The sequence below is a fragment of the Eptesicus fuscus genome, chromosome 10 (assembly GCF_027574615.1).
Source record: "Eptesicus fuscus isolate TK198812 chromosome 10, DD_ASM_mEF_20220401, whole genome shotgun sequence".
NCBI classification, from domain to species: domain Eukaryota; kingdom Metazoa; phylum Chordata; class Mammalia; order Chiroptera; family Vespertilionidae; genus Eptesicus; species Eptesicus fuscus.
In genome coordinates this window covers 5,075,023-5,100,350 of record NC_072482.1, presented here as the reverse complement: position 1 = coordinate 5,100,350, position 25,328 = coordinate 5,075,023, and the positions used below count along the sequence as shown (strand labels likewise).

At 40.4% G+C, this 25,328-nt stretch overlaps 1 protein-coding gene across 1 annotated transcript; it reads right to left on the bottom strand.

The window, feature by feature from the left end:
* Positions 1-5,435: 5,435 nt before the first annotated feature.
* Positions 5,436-25,255, bottom strand: SNRPC (small nuclear ribonucleoprotein polypeptide C). Its single transcript, XM_008152001.3, has 6 exons — positions 25,175-25,255; positions 24,813-24,855; positions 17,986-18,094; positions 12,638-12,727; positions 9,089-9,193; positions 5,436-5,776 (listed from the first exon to the last, which is right to left on the bottom strand). Exons 1-6 carry the CDS (start codon positions 25,180-25,182, stop codon positions 5,652-5,654), a joined length of 480 nt encoding a protein of 159 aa, XP_008150223.1. The 5' UTR covers positions 25,183-25,255; the 3' UTR covers positions 5,436-5,651.
* Between the last annotated feature and the right edge of the window lie 73 nt (positions 25,256-25,328).

Sequence of the window (25,328 nt, the reverse complement as noted above, 5' to 3'; positions counted from 1 at the left end):
GGCAAGTTCATCAATACTACTCTCCTACTAAGCATCTTTTTTATTAGTCAAGTTTTAGGTTCAGCTGCATATAACAGAAAACTCAAAATAATACGTGACTTCAATAAAAAAGATGTTTATTTCTCTTTCACATAGAAGAGACAATTCTTGGTAGCTCATCAATCATTAGAGACCTGGGCTCCTCCTGTCTTTCTAACACCATCCTTCCTTGCTAATTCATGGTCCAAGATGTTGCTTGCATTTTAAACAAACTTATCTAGATTACTGTCAAAAGGAAAGAGGACAGAAAAGAGGCATGTTCTCTCCTGTTACATGGCCGCACCAAGGTACAAGCTATGGGAAATGTGCTTTTCACTACAGATGGCCATGGATCCAGATAAAAATGAGAGATTCTATCATTATTATGGATAGTACTAGAAACTGGGGTGGGCAATTATAATGTCTGCTACTCTAGGCTCTCTTGTGTCACCCTTCTTTTTGTCTCTCTTTACAGGCTTCACTACCAGCAGAGGCCTGAGAGTTAAAAGGGATAAAGGGGCAAATGTAGCATTTAAATATAGAAGTAAAATCCTTTGTTCTACCGGCCCTAACTGGGTAGCTCAGTTGGTTAGAGCATCCTCTCGATACACCAAGGTTGTGGGTTGAACCCCAGTCAAGGCATATACAAGAATCAACCAATGATTGTATAAATAAGTGGAACAACAAATCGATATTTCTTTCTCACTCCCTTCTCCTCTCTCAAAAAAAAAGTTACAAAGAAGTTTTGTTAAAATATTTTTCTTTGTCCTACCTTTTACTTCTTCATTCTTTCAACAACCACCCCCCAAAAGTATCAGGATGTGACATACAAGCAAAGAAGAGGGGGGTAAGGATTAGGAGACCTGCTTCTCCGGGTCACAATAAAAGCTGATTAAGTACTTACAGAGAGCTTTGAGATCTTGCTTCCTATGCTGTGTTCAAAGTCTTACCATTAAATGAGAACTAAGTCAATGGGATTTTTTAAATGTATTTTTTTAATTGATTTCAGAGAGTAAGAGAGAGGGAGAGATAGAAACATCAATGTTGAGAATCATTGATCGGCTGCCCCCTACTGAGGATCGAGCCCACAACCCGGGCATATGCCCTAGACTGGAATTGAACTCAGGACCCTTCAGTCCACAGTCCGGTGCTCCATCCACTGACCAAACCAGCCAGGGCTCAATGGGCTTTTCCTTTTCTTTTTTAAAAAATATATTTTATTGATTTTTTTTATAGAGAGGAAGGGAGAAGAATAGAGAGTTAGAAACATCGATGAGAAACATTGATCAGCTGCCTCCTGCACACCCCCTACTGGGTATGTGCCCGCAACCAAGGTACATGCCCTTGCCTTGACCAGAATCGAACCTGGGACCCTTGAGTCCACAGGCCGACGCTCTATCCACTGAGCCAAACCAGTTAGGGCTCAATGGGTTTTTCTTAATTGGCAATTGGGGAAAGATACTTATTCAAAAGGAACAAGTATGGAGAAATTGGATAATCACCTTGCTAGGTGATCAAAATTACTATCACCACCAAGGGCAGATAGATGGACTCTGACTGTGCCTGCCTACAGATGTGATATACTAGGGACACAACTGTGAACATGTACCTGAATGTAATCATGAGGAAACATCAGGCAAATCCAAAATGAGCAATGTGAAACATTCTGTTAAATAAAAGTTGGCAAGTTGTCAGTTTCATAAAAGACAAAGAAAAGCTAAAGACTTGTTCTAGATCAGGGGTCCTCAAACTTTTTAAACAGGGGGCCAGTTCACTGTCCCTCAGACCGTTGGAGGGCCGGACTATAGTTTAAAAAAACTATGAACAAATTCCTATGCACACTGCACATATCTTATTTTGAAGTAAAAAAACAAAACGGCAAAAACACCCGCAAGTGGCCCGTGGGCCGTAGTTTGAGGACACCTGTTCTAGATCAAAGGAGACTGCCAGCCCGCGTGGCTCAGTGTTTGAGTGTTGACCTATGAACCAGGAGGTCACAGTTTGATTCCCAGTCAGGGCACATGCCCGGGTTGTGTGTATGATCACTATTGTGGGGGACATGCAAGAGGAAGTTGATCAATAATTCTCTTCCATCATTGATGTTTCTATCTCTCTCTCCCTCTTCCTCCCTCTCTGAAATCAATACAAAGGAATTTTTAAAAAAAGAAAAAGGAGCCTAAGTAAAAGACATGATTCTAGAGGGGATGCTATACAGTAAAGGAAAAGGAATGTAAGGACAATGTTAGATCAATGGACAAAAAATGAAACATGGTTGGTAGATGAAATTATCAAATCAGTTCTATTTTCTGAGCTTGTTAACTAAACTATGATTGTGTAAGAGGATGTACTTATTCTTAGGAAATACACAATTAAGTATTTATGGTAAAAGGCATGATATAAGCAACTTTCAAATGGCTCAGAAAAAATATATGAAGACAGCAAGCAAGCAACTAATAAAGGAAATGGATGAAATGCTAACAGCTAACAAGTGGTGATTCTGGTCAAATGTACATAAAGTGTTCGTTGTACAGTTCTTGCAATGTTTCTATAAGTTTGAAATCCACTCCCCACCTCTCCTCCCCACCTCTAAAAAGCAAGGACAATAAATAACACTCACAATATTTTATTCCTGCACTTGTCTGTCAGAAATCTAACCCTTAAGCTTTCAATTGGGAGGGAAAGAAGTCACTTCAATTAGTTAACATTTATTAACATTTTCATGAAAACCAATATACCAGGCCAGCCTTTTTTCTCTTCACCAAATGTATCTAGAAGCCTAAAAGATATCATCTGACTGAACCTGTGTAATGGGGACAATCACCACTGGACTTTTTCCGTACAGGAGGACCAAATTAGCCTGTGGCTCTGTGTAAGGTGTAAAGATCCCATTTCTCAGGCAGTTGGGAATCAAGGGGACCGGCATTCTGACAAACCACTGGAGACATGGTAGTGGCAATAACTAGAACTTTCACTACACTCCCCATGGCTTTGGATCTGCCCACAGAAAAGGAAGCAAGTATATTACCCCACATCTACACTAGCTTCTTCAATTCTTGCTATCTAGTAGTATTGATTGCACCTATACAAATTCTTACACACTCTGGAAAAAGCTTCCTTTTAAAAAGACCTGGGTTGCCCTAGCTGGTTTGGCTCAGTGGATAGAGCGTTGGCCTGCAGACTGAAAGGTCCCAGGTCCAATTCTGGTCAAGGGCATGTACCTTGGTTGTGGGCTGGATCCTCTGTGGAGGCAGCTGATCAGTGTTTCTCATCGATGTTTCTAACTCTCTATCCTTCTCCCTTCCTCTCTGTAAAAAATCAATTAAAAAATTAAAAATAAATCAATAAATAAAAAGATGTGGGGTGTTTTTAAATACTTGAGGCTATTTTTAAAAACCTAATAGGTATCTGTGAGCTTCTGTGTATACAAAAAAAGACACTCTCTTCGCCGTCGGCCTGACCAAGCCATCCAAACCAGAACTTGCTGACTCACACGTAAGCTCAGTTGCCAAGGTTTCCCCTAACAAACTCTTAAGTCTGCAGAAAATGTTAATAACAAACCTTAGCTACAAATTCAGACATATAAACTATCAATGAAGTTTTCTTTAAAAGATGTGACAATGAGCCCTGGCCGTGTGGCTCAGTTGGTTGGGTGTAGTCCCATGCACCAAAGGGTTGCCCGGTCCATTCCTAATTGGGATGCAAGCCCAGATTGCAGGCTCAATCCCCGGTGGGAGGGGGCATGCAGTCGATGTGTCGCTCTCACATTGATGTTTCTCCCTCACCTTTCCGTCTCTCTAAAAAAATCTTTATATTCTTAGATTATTAGATCCTACGGCAAAGTTTGCCAAACTCACTGACAATAAATATTTCCTAGGGAGCTTTCCCAAAATGCAAATTTCCTAAGCCTCACACAAGATATACTGAATCAAAATCTGGAATCTTTATTTTGAATAAGGTCTGCTATGATTCTGATGATCAGCCAAATTGCAAACTGCTGGTTTATGACACAGTCTGCTGAAACATCACTGTAACAACCACCTCAGGTGACAAAGATGGTTTGTTTTTGTTATGAAATAGATAATGATTCAAAGTCCAAAACATACAAGGTGACCAGACTCTCCTTCTCCTGTCCTCCAGCCACCCATTTATTTACTTTTTAAGGGCAACTAATACTACTAGTTGTTTATCTGTCCTCCCAGAGATCCTGTATGCATAAAGGCACTATAAATATTTGTTTTAAAAAAAGAATAGCAGGAAACAATACCTTGCTATGTGAATAAACCAAGGTGAATAACATGTGTTATCTTGGAAATCTTTCCTCATCAATACATAAAGAGCTTCCTTATTTTTTTTTCTTTTTTTCAAAGATTCTTTATTGATTTTTTTTAGCAAGAGGAAGGGAGAGAAACATGAACATTGATGGCTGCCTCCCACATGCCCCCACTGGGGATCAAGCCCGCAAACCAAGCATGTGCCCTACCAGAAATCAAACTGGCAACCCATTGATGCACAGGATGGCGCCCAACCAATTGAGCCACATTGAACAGGGCTTCCTTATTTTATTTTAACCTGCATGGTATATGCCACTTTGTGTCTGCATCATACTTGATAACTAAGTCCCCTTTCATTGGACACCTATGTTTTTTCTACTAGTACCTTTTGCTGCAACGCATAATCATATACATGTCATCTCGTACATGTGCAAGTGTATTCATAGGATATGTTTCTAGACATGGAAATGCTAAATCAAAGGCTATAGGTAATTCTGATATTGCCAAATTGCCCTCCCCAGAGGTTATGACAATTTTCACTCCTACTTGCAATGTGAAACAGTTTAGATTTTACACTGAGTTGAATATGAACAGTGCCTATGGCTAACTTTCTAGATGGTTCTCTGAAAATACCATACCTTTATAGCCCAGTGATATAACAAATGATATTCTGAAAAACTTCTGTACCATGGAAATATGAATAATTTTACCATTGCTATTAGAAATATTTTTGATATTTGAGACCCAAGAAAAAGAAGAGCTGGGAGAAAAGAGAAGCTGAGGTTAAGGCAATCCTTGCTATTCTTAGCTGACATGCATGCATTGTAAAGTTTTTTTCCCTACCTCAGCAAAAAATTTTTCACTTACTACACAAAGTTTAAATCATGTGAAAAATTAACCAATTGTGCTGTTTACTATTTTAATTAACAAAAAGTTCTACAAGTGTTATAACAAAAATCTTGCACAGGAAAAGTTTATTAAATAAAGGCAGGCTGTCCAAAGGGACCCATTCTATAGTTAAGGAAAAACCATGTCATGCAGAGGGCATGTTGAAGAGAATAAGCTAGGGAAACAACTGAACTAGTTCATCTCCTTTAGAATACACAAATACAGAAGGGAGAAAAAAGGGAACACGTTTTTAACAAAAAGAGTTGACAATTTTATTTTCCCATTTCACAATACAAATGAAAATTGCTTTTTTTTGTCCCACTACTCCCCGCAAACACTATTCTCTCTTAGACAGGAAGAGGGAGTGAGTCTTCCTTGTCTGCTGTTAGAAAACACCCAGGGTCACAGCACCTCGATCTCCTGTGAAGTAGAACAAGTAACAGAAGCCTGATAGAAAGAGGCTCCCCTTTCTCCTTATCTGTCTGGTCGAGTCATTCCGGGCCGAGTGGGCACCATCATAGGACGGGCAGGAGGTCTCATCATTGGGGGCCCAGGCATCATTGGCATGTGCCCTCCCATAGGCGGCCTCATTCCAGGAGCTGCAGGACAAAACAAAGAAAAAGAAAAAGAGTAAAAAAATTCTACTTATGGGAAACCTTGACGGGACTTCAATTAAAGACAAAAAAAGTAGCCCTCCCTGCAAAATGCTGCAAAAAAGACACTTGTCAAAAGAATGCAACAAATTCATCACATCTTTAAAATATTTAAATATTCTTTTTTTTAAAATATATTTTATTGATTTTTTACAGAGAGGAAGGGAGAGAGATAGAGTTAGAAACATCGATGAGAGAGAAACATCGATCAGCTGCCTCCTGCACACCCCCTACTGGGGATGTGCCCACAACCAAGGTACATGCCCTTGACCGGAATCGAACCTGGGACCCTTGAGTCTGAAGGCCGACGCTCCATCCACCGGTTAGAAACCGGTTAGAGCTTAGTCAGCTCTTTTAATCAGTTCTATCCACCATATAACTAGGAGCTATTTCATGGATGTACACAGGCACAGAGGACAATCTTACCACTAGCATTTGTTTGGAGTTGTAGGAAAAGTGAGCAGGAGGCCCATGCTGAGAACCTGTTAGTAACCATACTTAGCTCAAGTCACAAGACAAATATTAGGCAATAATGTGATTTATAACAATTATCACACACACAAATATGATTTTTTCTAATGCATTTTAGAACTATTCATGAATTTTTTCAAGTGTCAAATCAATACATCAGCCAAATAAATGAGCCAGGAGAGGGAGGGCAAGCAGAGAGGTAGAGGTTGGGGGAAAACACAGGCAGTTTCATGGAACTGATAATGTCCTACATCCTCAGCTGGGTGGTGGGTTCACAGGTATTCATTTTATTATGTCTCATAATCTTCATGCTATATATTTCTTTTTTAAATATCAATTTTTTACTTTAATTACCTATTTTTAACTAAATCATTTTGATTAAAGACTTGCTATAAATGGTTAAAGAGAAAACTATATTCAAAGCTGAATATAGCCTAATCACAAAAAGTAAAACAAAAGTATATGCAGACACAAAACCCAACAGGTATATAGGTTTTTTAAAGATTAATTTCAACAGGAATAGAGAATACTACGAAACTACTAAATACCTTATTTCAAAAAACGCCCACCATAACATAACGAGCATTCAGCATTTCTTAGAGAAAACTGATCTAGACCAACGATTGAAAACGAGGCACCTGGAAACTTGTTTTCTTTGGTCTCCACAGTGCATTTATTTTTAATTAGTTGCCAACATTGGTAATTTACAGGTCTAATTATTAATAAATCTAGAATTCTTTTCCAACTTATTATAGAAATGTGCAAACACACAGAGAATAGAAAGAAAAAAGAGAATAATGAATTTCCTTGTATCCATCATCCAGGGTCAACAATTATCTACCCATGGCCAATTTGTCTCATCCCCACCCATTCTTATCCAGGCCCAAGCCCAACTACTCCATTATTTTAATGCAAATCCTATAACATATTATTTTATCCTGGCTAAAAATAACAACAAAATACTCAGGAGAACTCGCAACACCAACTTGCATTCTCGAATGTCAACCATTGGCTAAAGCTGAGTTCTATAAGTCTTCTTTAGATGAGTTATGCATTCCCAGTTCACAACCAACCCCTCTAGAAATTTGAACTTTTGACTTTTTAAGAATGCCAAAGAACCATTTAAGTCACTTAATGATTGTGTTTTGGGTTCAAAGAGAACAAGGCAGGAACTCTTTTTATCTATACTTTCCCATCCCTCTAAGTGATACCAGCAGTAAGTATACTTCTGGCTAGGAAGCTTCTCTAATACTTTGTACCTTATCTTACCAGTTGAACCGTAGGTTTCTTGCATCAGATGTATTTACTCAACTATTCTGCAAATAAAATGCGAGTGTAAAAAAAGATCTGTTTCTATGAAATCTAAATTGATATTTTGCAAGACTCAGGCAAAACATCCCCCCCAAAAGTGCTCACATATTTGGTAGGTCAGATGATCATAAAAAATTGGCACTAGATTGGCTCACAAGGTCTCTAATCACTTCATATAAAAGGAAACTAAAGTTGCCCTAGCTGGTTTGGCTCAGAGGATAGAGGGTCGGCCTGCAGACTGATGGGATTCGGGTTCAATTCCGGTTAAGGGCACATGCCCAGGTTGCGGGCTCATCCTCAGTAGGGGGCGTGCAAGAGGCAGCCAATCAAGGATTATCTCTCATCATTGATGTTTCTCTCTTTTTCTCTCTCCCCCTCAGCCCCTTCCTCTCGGAAATCAATAAAAATATACTTTTAAAAAATGAAACTAAAGTTGATAAAGGATACATTATGGGTATGGCTTATTGATTTATGCAAGAAATATATAGTGTTCCAATCAGCAGACTTGTTCTCAAAGCAAAGGCCCTGACCATGTTATCAGGAACATTTCCAAATTAATGTACATTTATGTTTATGTTAAAACATTTGAGGAGAAAGTTTTTCCCCCTTCCTGAATAAAAGACCAACCACCAGGCCTAAGTGCTTTCCATATACTAATTTGGTCTAACTGACCTCCAAGATTAAAAATCAGCAACAGAAGGTAACTCTGCTCCAAATCAAAATCAAGAAAAGTAGCAGCACAAGTTTGTATCTACTCCTCCCTTTAAGCCCCAGTGGAACAAGCTCATCTACCTGTCTCTTCATTATAAACTAGAGGCCCAGTGCACAAATTCATGCACAGGTAGGGTCCCTCCCAGTCCAGTCCTGATTGGGGCCGATTGGGGCCAGCTGGCTGGGGAGGTTGGCTGTGGAAGTGCACTGACCACCAAGGGGCAGCTCTTGTGTTGAGCCTCTGCCCCTTGGTGGTCAGTGCACGTCATAGCTAGCGTCCGGTCGTCCGGTCATAACAGCCACTTAGACTTTTATATATATAGATGGGCCAAAGTTAGAAGATACAAGGAAACAGGAGGAAGAAGAGAAAAAGCAGCAGCCTTATCCTGCTTTTATTTCATTTTATTTTTTTAAATGTTTTTATTGGTTTTAGAGAGAGGAAGGGAGATGAAAAGGATAGAAACATCAATGAGAGAGAATCATTGATTGGCTGCCTCCTGCATGCCTCCCACCAGGGATCGAGCCCACACCCTGGCATGTGCCCCATCCAGGAATTGAACTCCTGGTTCATAAGTTGATACTCAACCACTAAGCCACACCAGCCAGGCAAGCCTTATCCAGCATCCATTTATACTGATAAACCAAATATTAATTTTTCTTAAGCATTACAGATTCACCAAATTTAATTTGTTGCAATAATACAGTTAGACAGCCAATTAAGAATTATATTTAAATGGAGCATTCTAGAAGGATATTCAAACTTACCAGGTCCCACTGGCATCATCCCAGGAGGAGGAGGACCCATCATTGGCATCATGGGAGGGCCCCCCATATGGGGTGCTGGCATCATACCAGGGCGAGGTGGACCCGCTGAAATAAAAAATGGGGCCTGAGGTTAAGATATGCTTATACATGAACAGTTTATCTCCTTTCAGCACTTTAATAAACATTTTTAAAATATATTTTTATTGATTTCAGAGAGGGAGAGATAGAGAGAGAATCATTGATCCGTTGCCTCATGCACACCTCCCACTGAAGATGGAGCCGGCAACCCAAGTATGTGTCCTGGGAATCAAACTGTGACCTCCTGATACATAGGTCGATGCTCAACTATTGAGCCAAGCCAGCCGGGGGAAACAGTTTATCTTCTTCTTTTTATATATATACTAGTAGCCCGTTTGCACAAAGATTCGTGCAATAGACCTTCATTCACCTGGCTGCCTGCACTGGGGACCCAGGCCTTGGCTGTGGCCACCGCCTTCTGCCTTCTTTCAGGATCGGGGCTTGGCCCCGGGGCGGTGGCCTTGGGCTCGGCCGCACCCAGCATCCCTGCTACCGATCGCAGGAGCCGACCCCCAGTGGTTTCCTGCGATCGGCGCAGGCTCCCCGCTGGTGCCCAAGGCTGGGAAAGCCTCAGGCGGCTTTCCCGGCCTTGGGCTCCGCCACACCCCAACGTCCTTGCAACAGTTTCCTGGTGGGCGTGGCTTGATTGGTGGGCGTGGCTTGGGCGTGGCGAAGGTGCGGTCAATTTGCATATTTTTCTATTATAAGGTAAGATATTTTATTGATTTTTTACAGAGAGGAAGGAAGAGGGATAAAGAGTTAGGAATATCGATGAGATCAAAACATCGACCAGCTGCCTCCTGCACACTCCCCACTGGGTATGTGCCTACAACAAAGGTACATGCCCTTGACCAGAATCGAACCTTGGACCCTTAAGTCTGCAGGTCCATGATCTATCCACTGAGCCAAACCGGTTAGGGCAGTGGTCAGCAAACTGCGGCTCGCGAGCCACGGTTTGCCGACCACTGCGTAAGTTATTGCCCTTACCCAGAAGTTTTGACTTCAGGTTAAAGACATTAGTACAGCCGAAACAGGTTTGGCTCATCGGCCTGCAGACGCAAGGGTCCCAGGTTCGATTCCGGTCAAGGGCATGTACCTTGGTTGCGGGTACATCCCCAGTAGGGGCTGTGCAGGAGGCAGCTGATCGATGTTTCTCTCTCATCAATGTTTCTAACTCTCTATCCCTCTCTCTTCCTCTCTGTAAAAAATCAATAAAATATATTTTTAAAAAAAAGACATTAGTACATTATTAAAATGGTTTTTAAGTTTTTCCCTAAGGCAGTGGTCGGCAAACTCATTAGTCAACAGAGCAGCAAACCAAGCGGCTCTCGAGCTGCAGTTTGCCAACCACTGGGTTAGGGCAGTTTATCTTCTTAATGAAACTAATATCGCCTCATAATCTGGTCCAAATCCTCTAACAATAAACTTCTTATGGTCTTTTAACAGTAGATCCACAAAAATTAGCATGCCACAAATCTTTAGTTACTTTATGACTGAAAAGCAGGAACAAGCTTATCTAGACAGAAGTATAAAATGAAGTCAGATTCCTCAGGTTAAAAAAATACCCAAATCTTGATTTTTTAAAAGGGGTTATTATACCTTCTGAAGCACTCCAGATAAAAAGCTGATGAACTTAAGCCAAAAGTACCTGGTTTCTGATATTTTTTCCTCTGTCACTTACTTGTTAATTCTTTCTTTTTTAATCTTTATTGTTGAAAGTATTACATATGCCCCCTTTGTTTTATTACAAAGTATTACATATGTCCCCCCATTGACCCCCTCCAGCCTGCCCCCGCCCCCCACCTTCATCACCCTATTGTCTGTGACCATGGGTTATGCATAAATGCATACAAGTTCTTTGGCTGATTACCTCCCACCCACCTTCCCCCGCCTTTCCTCCGAGATTCGGCAATTTGTTCCATGCTTCCATGTCTCTGGATCCACTCAGTTATCCATTTATTTTGTTCATTAGATTTCACGAGTGAGATCATGTGATACTTGTCTTTCTCTTACTGGCTTATTTCACTTAGCATAATACTCTCCAGGACCCTCCATGCTGTCTCAAAGGGTAAGAGATTCTATTTTTTTACTGCTGCATAGTATTCCATGGCATAAATGTATTACAGCTTTTTTATCCACTCATCGACTGATAAAAAGCTGATGAACCTAAACCATAAGTACCTAATTTCAGATTTTAAAAAAAATCATAGCCCAGGTTTAAAAAATTATTTGAAAATACAAAGATGTCTATGCAGAGATATGCCTGATGTTATCTTTTACAACAGCAACAATTGAAAATAACTTACATGTCCATCAATAAGAAATAGTGAGGTTAATTCTGATACATTCATACCATAGACTATTGTACTAATAAAATAATGGAGTTGAGTGCCAGCCTGTCAAGATAGAGGAGAAAGAGGTAACTGAAGAGCTGCTGTGAGCTGTGGCCTGGTCAGTCCCAGGATGGCGGGAGCCCACAACGTTTTGGTGGGTTATTAGTGGTCCACCTGTGCACAACTATTATAAACAGCCTCCTTACTTCTGTGTTTATATCCATGATCACTTATAGCAGCGGTTGCCAACCTTTCGGACCTCACGGACGACCAGTTGTCCGCAGACCACCAGTTGGCGACCGCTGCAAAGGTTTCCTTAAACCAGTGGTCGCCAACCTTTCGGACCTCACAGACCACAAGTGGCGATATCTGACTTATAGGACTGAGCTTAGGTCTCTGAGTTCAATTTCAACCTGAAACTTTCCAGAAGAGCCAAAGAACATAGTTACTCAATTTCCTCCTGTCTATCATGCAGAAACAACAAACCTTCCCAGAGAGGAGAGGACTTTGATCTACTCCACTTTCAACTACACAATTCTTGTCTTTTGCAAGGTATATATCTATATATACAAAAGCCTAATATGCAAATTGTCTCCATGGGAGTTTGACCGGGAGGAGACTGAGAGTTCAATCGCTTGCTATGATGTGCGCTGACCACCAGGGGGTGGCGTGGAATGAAGGCAGGTCCCAGCCAGTAGCTGGAAGGCCCCAATTGGCCCTGACCGCCAGCCAGTCCTAGGGACCCTTCCCGTGCACAAATTTCATGCACTGGGCCTCTAGCATTGGTATTAAGTGGGTTAGAAAACAGAAAGACTGAGAAGTTTATCAGCTACTTCTATCCTCCAGTGTTATGTTCATAGCAGTAACTTAATATACTCAGCAATACCTCTTCATATATTAGCTCATCCAATTGCACGTACATCCTGAGCTTTCCATTGAAGCTGTCTCAGACCCACATGGGATGTCACAAATACAATATCCCTATAACAATGCAATCAGAAGGTAACTAAAAATATTTCAGAAATTATATCACTAAAGCTGTTTTCTGCTACTATGTATTCATTCAATGAGGATTTGACGAGACCAAAGTACAATCTGCTCAGTTACAACCCTTAAGATAAAAATGTTATAAACTTACGAAGACTGGGGGGAGGTGGGATCATCGCCCCTGCAGGAGGTGGAGCTGAGAATGGAGTAGGAGGTATTTTTCCTTGCTGAAATGCTGCAGCTATAAAGTGAGAAAAAAAAACCACACACAGTGAATAAGAATTCAACAACTCATTTACTAAAACAGTTTCTTTTAATTTTTAATGGTCCCACTTATTTCATTATAAATAGCAATCATCTAAGATTACTACATCATAGCCTCTATGGTTTTATTTATCTACATTTTTTAATGTATTTTTATTGATTTCAGAGAGGAAGGAAGGAGAGAAAGAAACATTAATGATGAGAGAGACTCATTGATCGGCTGCCTCCTGCCCACCATGCAGGCTTATGCCCTGATCAGAATCAAACCGTGACCTCTTGGTTCATAGGTCGATGCTCAACCACTGAGCCATGCTGGCTGGGTAGCCTCTATGGTGTTGTTTTTTTTTCTTCACTTTTAATGGCATTTTGGAACATAAGTTCTATGCTGGTTGCTATGTATTCAAACATATTTACTACGATTCTGGTGAAACAGGTAGGTAGGAGAGACACAGGCCTGACATTTTGTGGGTGGTGACTGGGGGGTTTACCAAGAGCCCCATCCCTGCTCAAGGGCTGTACTTCCTGTCTCATTCAAGATGTCACACCCTCCTGGGCTCCTTGCATGTTTGTGTGCAGAGTAGGGTGGTCTCTGCTAGGGCTGCACCAGATTCAGTGAATAAGAATGCAGGATGCCAGGCTTGACTGTGGTTGGTGAACACATAATACAATATACAGATGATGTATTATAGAATTGTACACTTGAAACCTATATAATTTCATTAACTGTTACCCCATAAATTCAGTAAAAAAAAAAAAAATCAAGAAAAAAATACAATTTAAAGAAAAATGCATGACAATAACTTAAACTTATAACTCACGTCAACAGCAAATAATTTTTAGCGTAAGTGTCCAGCTAAGCACTTATTTGGCTAATGGAGCTACAAGCAGGAGATCTGAGGACTGAAGGAGGGACCTGAGAATGTATTCCTCTGCCCCGTCCCTGCTAAGTCCCTTAGGACTGCACACAAGCCTCAACTGAAGGCCACAGCTCTGGCCACTGAGTCCTGTCCACACCACTTTCTCCACCAAGTGCACTCTCAGGGCTGCTGCATTGGGGAACGCCTCAGCGAATGCCAGGGTGGAGGATAAAAGATTTCACTGGGCCGAGACCGGTTTGGCTCAGTGGATAGAGCGTCGGCCTGCGGACTGAGAGGTCCCAGGTTCGATTCCGGTCAAGGGCATGTACCTTGGTTGCGGGCACATCCCCAGTGGGGGTTGTGCAAGAGGCAGCTGATTGATGTTTCTTTATCATCGATGTTTCTAACTCTCTATCCCTCTCTCTTTCTCTCTGTAAAAAGTCAATAAAATATATTTATTTATTTTATTTTTTTTAAATATATTTTATTGATTTTTTACAGAGAGGAAGAGAGAGGGATAGATAGTTAGAAACATCGATGAGAGAGAATAAAATATATTAAAAAAAAAAAAAAAAGATTTCACTGGAAGGAACCAGGGAACACTCACTGCTGGTCCTCACTGTAGACAGCGCCTGGGAAGGCACATGGGCATTCTTTAATTATTGTCAGCTGAACCCAAGGCAACAGGCAAAGCCAAGCCCTGGGAACACGCTTTGCCAAAAAGGCAAGGGTGTTATCAGCTTGACCTTCATTTCAGCCCAGGTGTCCGGTAGTGGGTTTTGATATATAAATCCAGTCAAGCACCAGGAATGCTTGGGCCTACTCAAGAATGCAAATAATCTCCTTGGTCTTGACTTTTGGTGAAACTTCCTGGTATTTAGGGGTATAAAATAAACACGCTGTATCAGCTCTGGGTCACTGTCTCTCCCTCAGAAGAGGACAGCGGTCCACCCGGTTCCCAGCTTTTTCCTTCCATTTGTGTCTTGTCTCTTTCTTTCATATTTCTCAATCCCCAGCTCCTCTACTCAGGAACTGGACCTGCTCTCTAGCCGCGCTGGACAGAGCCGCGCTGGACGTGGAAAAGAGAGAAATATAGTTACATCACCTTACATGGAGGTTTCAATGGCTGCAGGGTGCAGGGCCTTCTGCATGCTTGGTGGAGGGCTATGGGGTCAGCCTTGAGCAGTCATCCAGACAGATGAGTGTGCTGGGGCTGCAGTGTTCATTTATTCCAGGGAGAGAGGAGGTCAGGGTGCAAGCCTGGTGCATGGGTGTGGGCCTGTGCTCTCAGTACAGGAAGGCAAAGCCCAGTGCCTGGGTCCCATCCAGCCCCATCTTTCTCTGATTTGAAGTGCTTTCTGCAGTAATGAATGCTCCCAGCCTCTGTGGTTTTAAAATCAACCTCTGGTATTCACCAGCTAAAATTGCAATTGATTGGTTTACTGATTTGGGTTTTTTATTTAACTGTTTTTATTTAGTCAGTGTTTCCATGGCTGAATTAACTATGCGAGACTGAAATGAAAACCTCCTATCAATGCTTACCAAAGAGAAGCGGTAATCTTTAATCTGTAGATGTGGTTTATAACTAATTCAAGCCATTCAGTTTTTTAATATATTTTATTGATTTTTTACAGAGAGGAAGGGAGAGGGATAGTTAGAAACATCAATGAGAAAGAAACATCCATCAACTGCCTCCTGCACACTCCCTACTGGGTATGTGCCCGCAACCAAGGTGCATGCCCTTGACCGGAATCGAACCTGGGACCCTTGAGTCCGAAAGCCGATGCTCTATCCACTGAGCCAAACCGGTTAGGGCGCCATTCAGTTTTGTTTGAAAATGTATGATACCTGTCCAAAAACAGGTATAAACTTCCATCCTTCCTATATATGCTGTCCTAAGTCAAAACAGTGCATCATTTGGTTTACCAGTTTATAAATTATAAATGAACGCACTGAGCTGAGGAGAGACATGAAAGAAACACAGATTTCAAAGCAAGAACCTGCCCTAACCGGTTTAGCTCAGTGGACAGAGCGTCGGCCTGCGGACTCAAGGGTCCCAGGTTTGATTCTGGTCAAGGGCATGTGCCTTAGTTGCAGGCACATCCCCAGTAGGGGGTGTGCAGGAGGCAGCTGATCAATGTTTCTTTCTCATCGATGTTTCTAACTCTCTATTCCTATCCCTTCCTCTCTATAAAAAAATCAATAAAAGCCAAAACCGGTTTGGCTCAGTGGATAGAGCGTCAGCCTGTGGACTCAAAGGTCCCGGGTTCGATTCCGGTCAAGGGCATGTACCTTGGTTGCGGGCACATCCCCAGTAGGGGGTGTGCAAGAGGCAGCTGATCGATGTTTCTCTCATCGATGTTTCTAACTCTCTATCCCTCTCTCTTCCTCTCTGTAAAAAATCAATAAAATATTAAAAAAATCAATAATATATGTATATTTAAAAAAAAAACAAAAAAAAAAAAAACAAGAAAGCAAGAACCTGACGGGAGGGAGATTATGATATTAAAATAATGCCCAATACAACCAACCTTTAACTTTTTACAGACAATATGAGGCACAAATTAAAACAGAGACTGAAGATTATTTATATCTTGTTTTAAAAAGGAGTCACAAGTAAATACTAAAATACACACTCCTAAAAGTCTATTCCTGAATGTAAGTCCTTCCCAATTAAGTGTAGTCTGCAGCCCAGGCACCTTCCCCACATCCTACTACACCCCACCAGTGCAGAGGGTCAAATTATTCAAGTAAACCACTGATAATTCCAAAATACTTGACCTAGAGTAGCTATTTCTGAACAGCTATTCATTTGCCTTTCAATTGAGTCTGTGCTCTGTAAGGCATCATATCCCAATAAGGCACCACCCACACCCTGAAGAAAAGAAAGACTGAAAAGGGAGTGCCTAAGCCATTGGCTCAGTAGCCGACTCAATGTCAACATAATGGTGGACATGATGTGGAGTGCTCCTGAGGGCTTGCCTCCTCTCCTCTAAAAGTCCTCCATCAAAAACGTTAACTCATCCTAAATTCTTTCCCCATCTACAAAAAATAACTAAACAAGTACACTGAGTGGCCAGATTATGATGATCTCTGAACACATAATTATCTGGCCACTCAGTGTACTTATGTATAAGAGAAAGCTTGCAAATCTTAATGCTAACCTTTAATGTCAAGAAATGTCTAATATTTTTTTCAAATAGAGAAAAAGATTACATTATAATTTATTTTTTCAAATAAAATGGGACAATATCTGAGATTTGCTCCTTAATAATCTAGGAGGGATAAAGGGACCAGGAGATAGTGGCCCCCAGCCTCTGGCTAGTAAGTCCTCTGCTTCTTTCTAACTACCCACAATGCAGTTCTTCTACATGGAAAAACTTATTTTAAAATCCCAACTCTGTGGTCAGTCTACACTGAGTGGCCAGATTATTATGTGTTTAGAGATCATAATAATCTGGCCACTCAGTGTATAATGCTAACCTTTAATGCCAAGAAATGTCTAATATTTTTTTCAAATAGAGAAAAAGATTACCTTATAATTTATTTTTTCAAATAAAATGGGACAATATCTGAGATTTGCTCCTTAATAATCTAGGAGGGATAAAGGGACTAGGTGAACATATTTGGTGGCTCTCAACTAGGGCAATTTTGCCTCCTTGGGGACAAGAGGCAATACTTGGAGATATTTTCAGTTGTCACAACTGAGAATTGTTACTAGTGGGTAGATGCTAGAGTTACCACTGAACATCCCACAATGCACAGGACAGCCCCCACAACAAAGAATTATGCAGCCCCAATGTCAGTAGTGCTAAGTTTGAGAACCTTGGTAAACGAAACGTAACTACTATAGCTGGTGCTGGGGAATGGGAATGGTTGGGGAGCAGCGGCCATGGAAGATTCACTCATTAAACTTGTTTGAAACTTTCCATAATAGTTTTTGCTTAAAAAAAAAAAAATCACATCACAATCAAAGTCCACATTTGCCTGCCCAATCTGAGTACAATGAATAATTAAGAAAAGCCATGTTTCAAATAACCAGTATGATTTATTTTACAATAAAATAAAACCTATGGTTCACTACAAAGGTTTTACATAAATTTGCTACAAAATCTGGCCCACATCAATAAAGAAATATTAGGCAACTCATTCTTCTGTCCCACTTCCCAGTCTAATACCTGATTGCTCTAACCTCAATAATTAATATTAATGTGTTCCTATATCCCTGGGAAACCAATGACCTTGCACTTCTTTCATTTAACACATGAGAACGCTTCTATTTATCATTCAGAATGAGTTGCTCCTGTGAAAAACAACAGAGACAGGGACAAGAAAGAATGGGACCATTCTACCACCAGAACGAGAGACTGAAACGTACTTGTTTTGTCAATCAGGCTCTGAGCCTGCTCTTCCATCCATTTCTGATAGTAGTCCTTCACATTCTCTTTGTGTTTCCTGCCACTGCAGTGTGTCTTTCTCACAGATGGCTATAAAACAAAAAGGTTATATCAGTCACAGAAACACATTTCCAAAACGAGCGATTTTATAAAGCCTTACCTTTATATAGAGGTGGCCTGGCTACCTTTAGCAGCTTTAGCTAATGCATCACTTATAAACATTAGCTAATAATGTACTGTGGTAATTTATCTACTTTGTTTTTAGCCAAACAAGGGGTCAGCAAACTGTGGCCTATGGGCAGAATCGGATTCTGTGAAAGAAGTATTGGAACACAGCCACATTAATTTATATATTGTCCATTTCTTCTCTCTGCAAGAGTCAAGTAATTGCAATGAAGACTGTATGTTATGGCCCATAAACCTAAAATAATTATAATCTGGCATTTTAAGAAAAAGTTTACAAACCCCTGATCCATTTTAATGCATTTCCTTAGATTATTCTATGGCAAAATTTTAAAAATAACTTATATTTAAGTAACACCATTTATAAGAATATATTCTTTTAAATGATTATGGGTCTAGAATAATGACTTTATCTATTAAAAAAAAAAAAAAAACAGAAAAAAGAAAAAGACTTTATATGATCACACAAAGACCTTTGTCTCCAGCCCACGAATCCTTCTATTCTTTCATTAACAGCTTTATTGAGTAAAATTGGCATAATATAAACTCCATACATATAATCTTTTGTTTTTTTAAGTTAATATTTATTTAACATTTATTACATCCAGACACCATGCTATGTTTTTTACAAGCTGTCTCAATCTTCATGAAAATTACACTAGCATGTTAAACATACCAATCAGAAAGAACAAACTACTGATATATGCAATATGGATGAATCTCAAAAACACGCTAAGCAAAAGAGATCTGACACAAGCACTATAAGATTTCATTCATATGAAGTTTTAAAAATATTTTTATTGATTTCAGAGAGGCGGGGAAACAGAGAGATAGAAATATCAATGATGAGCCCAGCCAGTGTGGCTCAGTGGTTGACCAGCAACCTATGAACCAGGAGGTCACAATTCGATTCCCAGTCCGGGCACATGCCTGGGTTGTGGGCTTGATCCCCAGGAAGGGGCATGCAGAAGGCAGCTGATCAATGATTCTCATCATTGATGTTTATTTTTTGAAAATATATATTTCTATTGATTTCAGATAAGAAGGGAGAGGGAGATAGAAACATCAATGATGAGAGAATCATTGATCGGCTGCCTCCTGCAAGTCCCACATTGGGGATGGAGCCCGCAACCCAGGCATGTGCCCTGACCGGGCATCGAACCCTAACCTCCTGGTTCATAGGTCAATGCTCAACCACTGAACCACACAGGCTGGGCCATTAAATGAAGTTTTACACTGATCTTTGGTAAAAACCAGATCAGTCAGAGTTAGAGGTGTAGGGGACTTACTGCAAAGAAACACAAGGGAACTTTCTGAGGTGATGAAAATGTTCTCTATATTGACATATCCATCAAGCTGTAATCATTTCACAGGTCCTCAAACTGTACACTTAAAAAGTTTGCATTTAATTGAGCATAAATTATAATGAAATTGATTTTTAGAATACCACAAGATTATTACCATCTATTTCTGCTGAAGAACTTGTCTCAAATCCTACAGCTGGTAAGTGGCAAACCCAGGCCTGGAATGCAGATTTCACTGAGATGCTCCCATGGCTGCCTAACCACCTCCGACTGGTCTGTTGCTCTGTGTAATTGCTTCACTGTCAGCAGATATGACCAATATCACACGGGCGGTCCACATTTCAAAATACTGTTCCCTGTCTCCCAAGCCACTGCTTACACTATTCTTACAACAATAATGCCTCAAGCCTAATAACAAAATCATGCCTCAGAACCAGTAAAAGTTCCCAAATTAAGCACTGAATGTTTTATATATTTCAAAGTCCACCACAGGGAACACCATGGAAATGTCCTAATATTTTCACAAGCTATCATGTCCGAACAGTATTACAAGGGTTCCTGATGCTCCTCATACAGACATCTATACTAATAAAAGAGTAATATGCTAATTAGACCGGGTCGACCGGTTATCTTCTGGATGTCTGGGTTTCCCCAAATTCCCCCAGCCCCTACTCACCCCTCTGTAAAGGCACAGAACAAGTGAGACCCCTTAAATAAAAATCAGAGGTCTCCAGCAATGGTGGGCCTCTCTCATTACAGTCATTTGGACTGGATGGCATTTGAGTATTTATCTAGGCACCATGACAGAGAAACACAAGCTCAAGTCATGATCTCTGCCCTTAAATAATTCACAATCTTATTAGAGCGAGTGGATGATAAAAGCACAGTAATGACATCAGAATGTAAGGCAACAATACAGAGAGGAACAGAGGCAATTGCTAGGGTGATTTTCCAACAATTAGTACAAAGAGTATGTGCTGTGAATTAAATAAAAAAAAGAATGTGTGGAAGCAGCTGCTTCATGAGTATGGCATCCCTTCCTATTTTAAAGGAAGCTGAGTTCTATGTGAACTGTGTACTATGTTACGATATTTGAGGCATAGAACAAGGAAGGCCCTAAGTGTACTATGCTTTGATATTTGAGACATTCTTTATTGTTCAATGTGATTTATTTCTGTACGCCTTAGTTTTGTAATAGTTGTTACTAGAATAATACATCTTGCTATAAAATATTACTGGAAGATCAAATGATCAGGTGACATTTATTGTTATTTTCTATAAATGAACACAATCTCTGGTATGCTAAAGTGATAGGTATTACAGAAACATTCAGATAGGGAGACCTACAGGCTTGATTACAAGTGAGGTTTGCTATCATAACCCAAATTTATTGCTTAAAAAAAAAAAAAAGCAGGGAGCCAACTAGAAACTGAACCAAATATAAGCCCTTGAAGGGCAAATGTAAATTAGATAAGCTTTGCTATTACAAGAGCAACAAGAAAAAATTCAGACCAAGAATGAGAAGCACAATGTATCTACTCTAAGTTGCTGCTAAAGAAAAAAGGTATACTATGAAAATACTTAATACACATTGTAGAGAGATTTGTTCAAAGAGGATTTCCTAGAGTAGGTGGTATTTCAGTTAATTTTTTAAAATGTGAAGAGGTTGCTGAAACCGGTTTGTCTCAGTGGATAGAGCATCGGCCTGCGGACTCACGGGTCCCAGGTTCGATTCCGGTCAAGGGCATGTACCTTGGTTGCGGGCACATCCCCAGTAGGGGGTGTGCAAGAGGCAGCTGATCGATGTTTCTCTCTCATCGATATTTCTAACTCTCTATCCCTCTCTCTTCCTCTCTGTAAAAAATCAATAAAATATATTTAAAAAACAAAAATGTGAAGAGGTTAGCTAGATAAGAAAAAGGTGTAGGGGTCCCAGATTGCAGAGGGTCAGGCTGGGCTGAGAGACCCCCTTCCCCCGTGCACAAATTTCATGCACTGGGCCTCTAGTTTATTATAAAGACAAACCTTTCAATTTTCTGAATTCTGGCATTAGCAAGGTGCGTAGATATATAAAAATAGTGTTGAAAAAGGACAGAAAGGCACAGCCCCTCACAAACAATTTCAGAAAATTAAGATTCTCCACATGACTGAGAGGAGGTTAGGGACAAAAACAAAACAAAAAACAAAAAGACTGGGGATCTACAGGAAAGCTACTACTAACACAAACTTAACTGAAATAGTTTCCTCCAGGATATCTATAACATCATTCAGAACCTTGATGAAGCAATAAAATTGTTAATTTTATTAAATCTCAACCCTAAAGTTCATGTCTTTTTAATACTCGGGGGGACAAAATGGGAAGTATTTTGTCAAAGCACTTCTGCTGCACGCCAAAACACACTGTCAAAGACAAGCAGGCATGCTATTGTCCAAGTTGTGAGCTCTACCAGCAGCCTCTTTCATGGAACAGTATTTTATTTGAAAGAACGACTAAGAAACAAACTGGTTATTCAGATTTCTCAAAAAATAAATGAAATGGCCCTGCCGGGTGACTCAGATAGTTGGAGCATCATCCTGTACACCAAAAGGTTGCCGGTTCGATCCTCGGAGGTGGGGGGGGGGGGGGGGGGTGCCAAAAGCAACTGATCAATCTTCTCTCACATCAATGTTTATCTCTCTCCCTTCTCCCAAAAAAGCAATCAGTTTTTAAAAATCTGATTAAAAAAAAAATCAGTATTTTAGAAACCCTTATCTGCCACCACAAGCTTGCCAGCTTCCAAATATTTAAAAGCCATTTCTAATTAAATTGTGACATTAATCAATGTGAATTGTTATATTATGTAATCAAATGGGAGAACTGCAAAACTGAGTGAAAGAGCATTTTCCAAATAACCAAAGCATGTTACAAAATCATGCATGGTAAAAAATATTCACTCAGAGTGTCAGAGAGACCAGTAAATTTTAATGTAACTGAGTATAGAAAGTTTGATGTTTTCAGATTCCACACTACAACTAATGCTGGGTTGAGTTTTGGTGCAGACATATAAAGTATTAAAGAATATCTACAATGATCTAAGAAATCTATTAAAGTACTCTTCTGTTTTTCAACTCTATATCCATGTGAGGTTGGATTCTTCATATACTACAACCAAAACACAGTGCAGCCGATATAATGGAGAAGAGAATTCAGATGTTTTCCATTAAGTGACACATTACTGATGTTTGCAAAAATGTTAAAACAACGCCATTCCTCATACTAATTTGTTGCTTTGAAAAATAGTTCCTTCCACTTTTAAAATGTTACTCGTGTTACAAGTAAAAAGTGTTTATTACTACCTAAAAATATATTTATATATACATATGTCTGTGTGTGTGTGTGTGTATATTACATATATTTCTTCAATCCTCAGCCGAGGATATTTTTCCACTGATTTTTAGAGAGTAGAAGAGAGAGGGAAAGACAGAGAGAAACACATCGATTGGTTGTCTCCTCCACATGCCCCGACCAGGGCCTGGACTGAGGAGCAGCCTGCAATCGAGGTACATAACCTTGACTGGAATAAAAACCCAGGATCCTTTGGTATGAAGGCCGATGCTCTATCCACTGAGCAAAACCAGCTAGGAATATTTTTATATTTAAATATATCTAAAAAAAATACTTGTTACCTAAAAAAGTATTTTTAAATTTTTGATTTAATTTCAAACATAGCAAATATTAACCCTTTGCACTCGCTTGCTTTTTTCTCGATTCCTTTATTCTACTCGGGATTTAATTTTTTAAATACCCCAGATTTTACAAAGCATGGCAGTAGAATAAAAAACTGGAGTTCCTTTTCATACAAACTTATTTGGATTTTTTTATATTTCAAATTATTGATACATTCAAGAGTATAAAAAGAGCTGCTACCGATGCTAACCTTGTCGAGTCACACTCGACATCCGAGTGCAAAAGGTTAATAGCTATAACCCACATAACCGACTAATTTTTTTTTAAACAATCAGTAATTTTTAAGAGTGTAAAGGGACTATGAAACAAAAGTTTGAGAGCTGCCGGCATAGCTCTGTAGAAGACTGTCTAGCTTTATACAACTTACTGATTTTGTGACATCAGACAGTTATTAGCCACACTTTGCCTCAGTTTCCTCCTCTGTAGAATGGAGATAATACTAACCTCAAAGGATTATCATGAACATTAAATGAAATAATACATGTAAAGCATTTGGAACACTACCTGACACAGTAAACATTCAAACTTGAATTGTTATTATTTGTAAAGCAGTTTTTAATCAAATTAAAATACTCAGTTTCAGCCCTGGCCAGGTAGCTCAGTTGGTTATGAGCATTGTCCCAATACACCAAAGTTTTGTGTTCAATCTCCAGACAGGGCACATACAAGAAGCAACCAATGAGTTCGGCCAGTGTTGCTCAGTGGTTGAGCGCCTGCCTACCCATGCACCAAGACCTTTCCAGTTCAATTCCCAGTCAGGGCACATGCCCGGGTTGTGGGCTCAATCTCCCGTGAGGGCCATGTAGGAGGCAGCCAATCAATGTTTCTATCTCTCACTCTCCCTTCCTCTCCCTCTGAAAATCAATAAAACAATATTTTTTTTTAAAAAAGAAGCAACCAATGAATAAACAAATGGAACAGGAAATCAATGTTTTTTCTCCCTCTCCCTTCCTCTCTAAAAAAATCAATTTAAAAAATTCTGTGACCCCAGCCGGTTTGGCTCAGTGGATAGTGTTGGCCTGTGGACCCCCAGTTTCACTTCCAGTCAAGGGGGCACGTACCTCAGTTGCAGACTACTCCCCAGCCAGGGCCCTGGTTGGGGCGCATGCAGGAGGCAACCAATCGATGTGTGTGGACATCAATGTTTCACTCTCTCTCTCTCCCCTCCCACTCTAAGAATCAATGGAAAAATATCCTCAGGAGAGGATTAAAAAACAACAGCAATAATTCTGTGATTGCTGCACAGAGCTCAAAGAGCTACAGACAAAAAAGCTTAAATTTAGGAATTTCCCATTTTATCAAATCAAACATTTGAGTCGCCTTGACACAATCAGCTATTTGAGTTTTAGGACATTTTCCGGGATTTTTACTTATCATATACTTTTTTTTTTTTCAAACACTGACTGTTGGAAGACTAGTAACTCCAAATTCTGAAAAGTTACAGGAAGAGTAGAAAAATAAACACCTCAAATAATTTTCTCCAAGCAGTAGCCCTTAAACCTCAGCAAGATGAAAACCATAAACTTACACCTAAAAAAAAGGTCTAACTTATTACATATAAGGTTTTGTGAAACTGAAAAGAAAGGCAACTTACGGAGTCGTGGGTGAGGTATGTGTCGCAGTAGTCACAATAAAACCTGGAAAGAGATGGAAGGTAGAGAAAAAGAGATGACAACAGTTAATAGATGCCCATTCACCGAAGTGCTGTTCACTGAAGGTAAAAAATTAAAAAATCTAGTAACGTTTCGCACACGTCAGAGAGTCCTTACATAAACCAGGCTTTTTTGTTGCCCAACGCGGAGAGATCTAGAACCCGCCCGCCCGGCCTCCCTCCCTTCCCCAGACCCTCTCGCTTCCCTAGAAGCTTCAGGAGCCAGAGCCCGCTCTGTACTCCCTCGCGGGGCCACAATTAGCGACTGCGACCGCGAACACCCCCCGATTCAGGTCCCCACTCACTTCGGCATCGTTGTTCTGCAGGCCGTTGGCACTCCGTTGGCCACTCGGCGACCGCGCCGCCGGAAATGACGCACACAGCCAGCGCCGACACCGCGGAATCGCGAGGTCTCAAACGCGACTTCAGAAATCCTCCCAGCCGTCCAATCAGTGTGCC

What these genes read in the sequence shown, in the direction of transcription:
- SNRPC (XM_008152001.3), bottom strand. An exon ending in GAGCCTGATTGACAAAACAA is followed by an intron (nt 12,728 to 17,985) that starts GTACGTTTCAGT and finishes CTCACTTTATAG; the next exon opens with CTGCAGCATTTCAGCAAGGA. An exon ending in CCCACCTCCCCCCAGTCTTC is followed by an intron (nt 9,194 to 12,637) that starts GTAAGTTTATAA and finishes TTTTTATTTCAG; the next exon opens with CGGGTCCACCTCGCCCTGGT.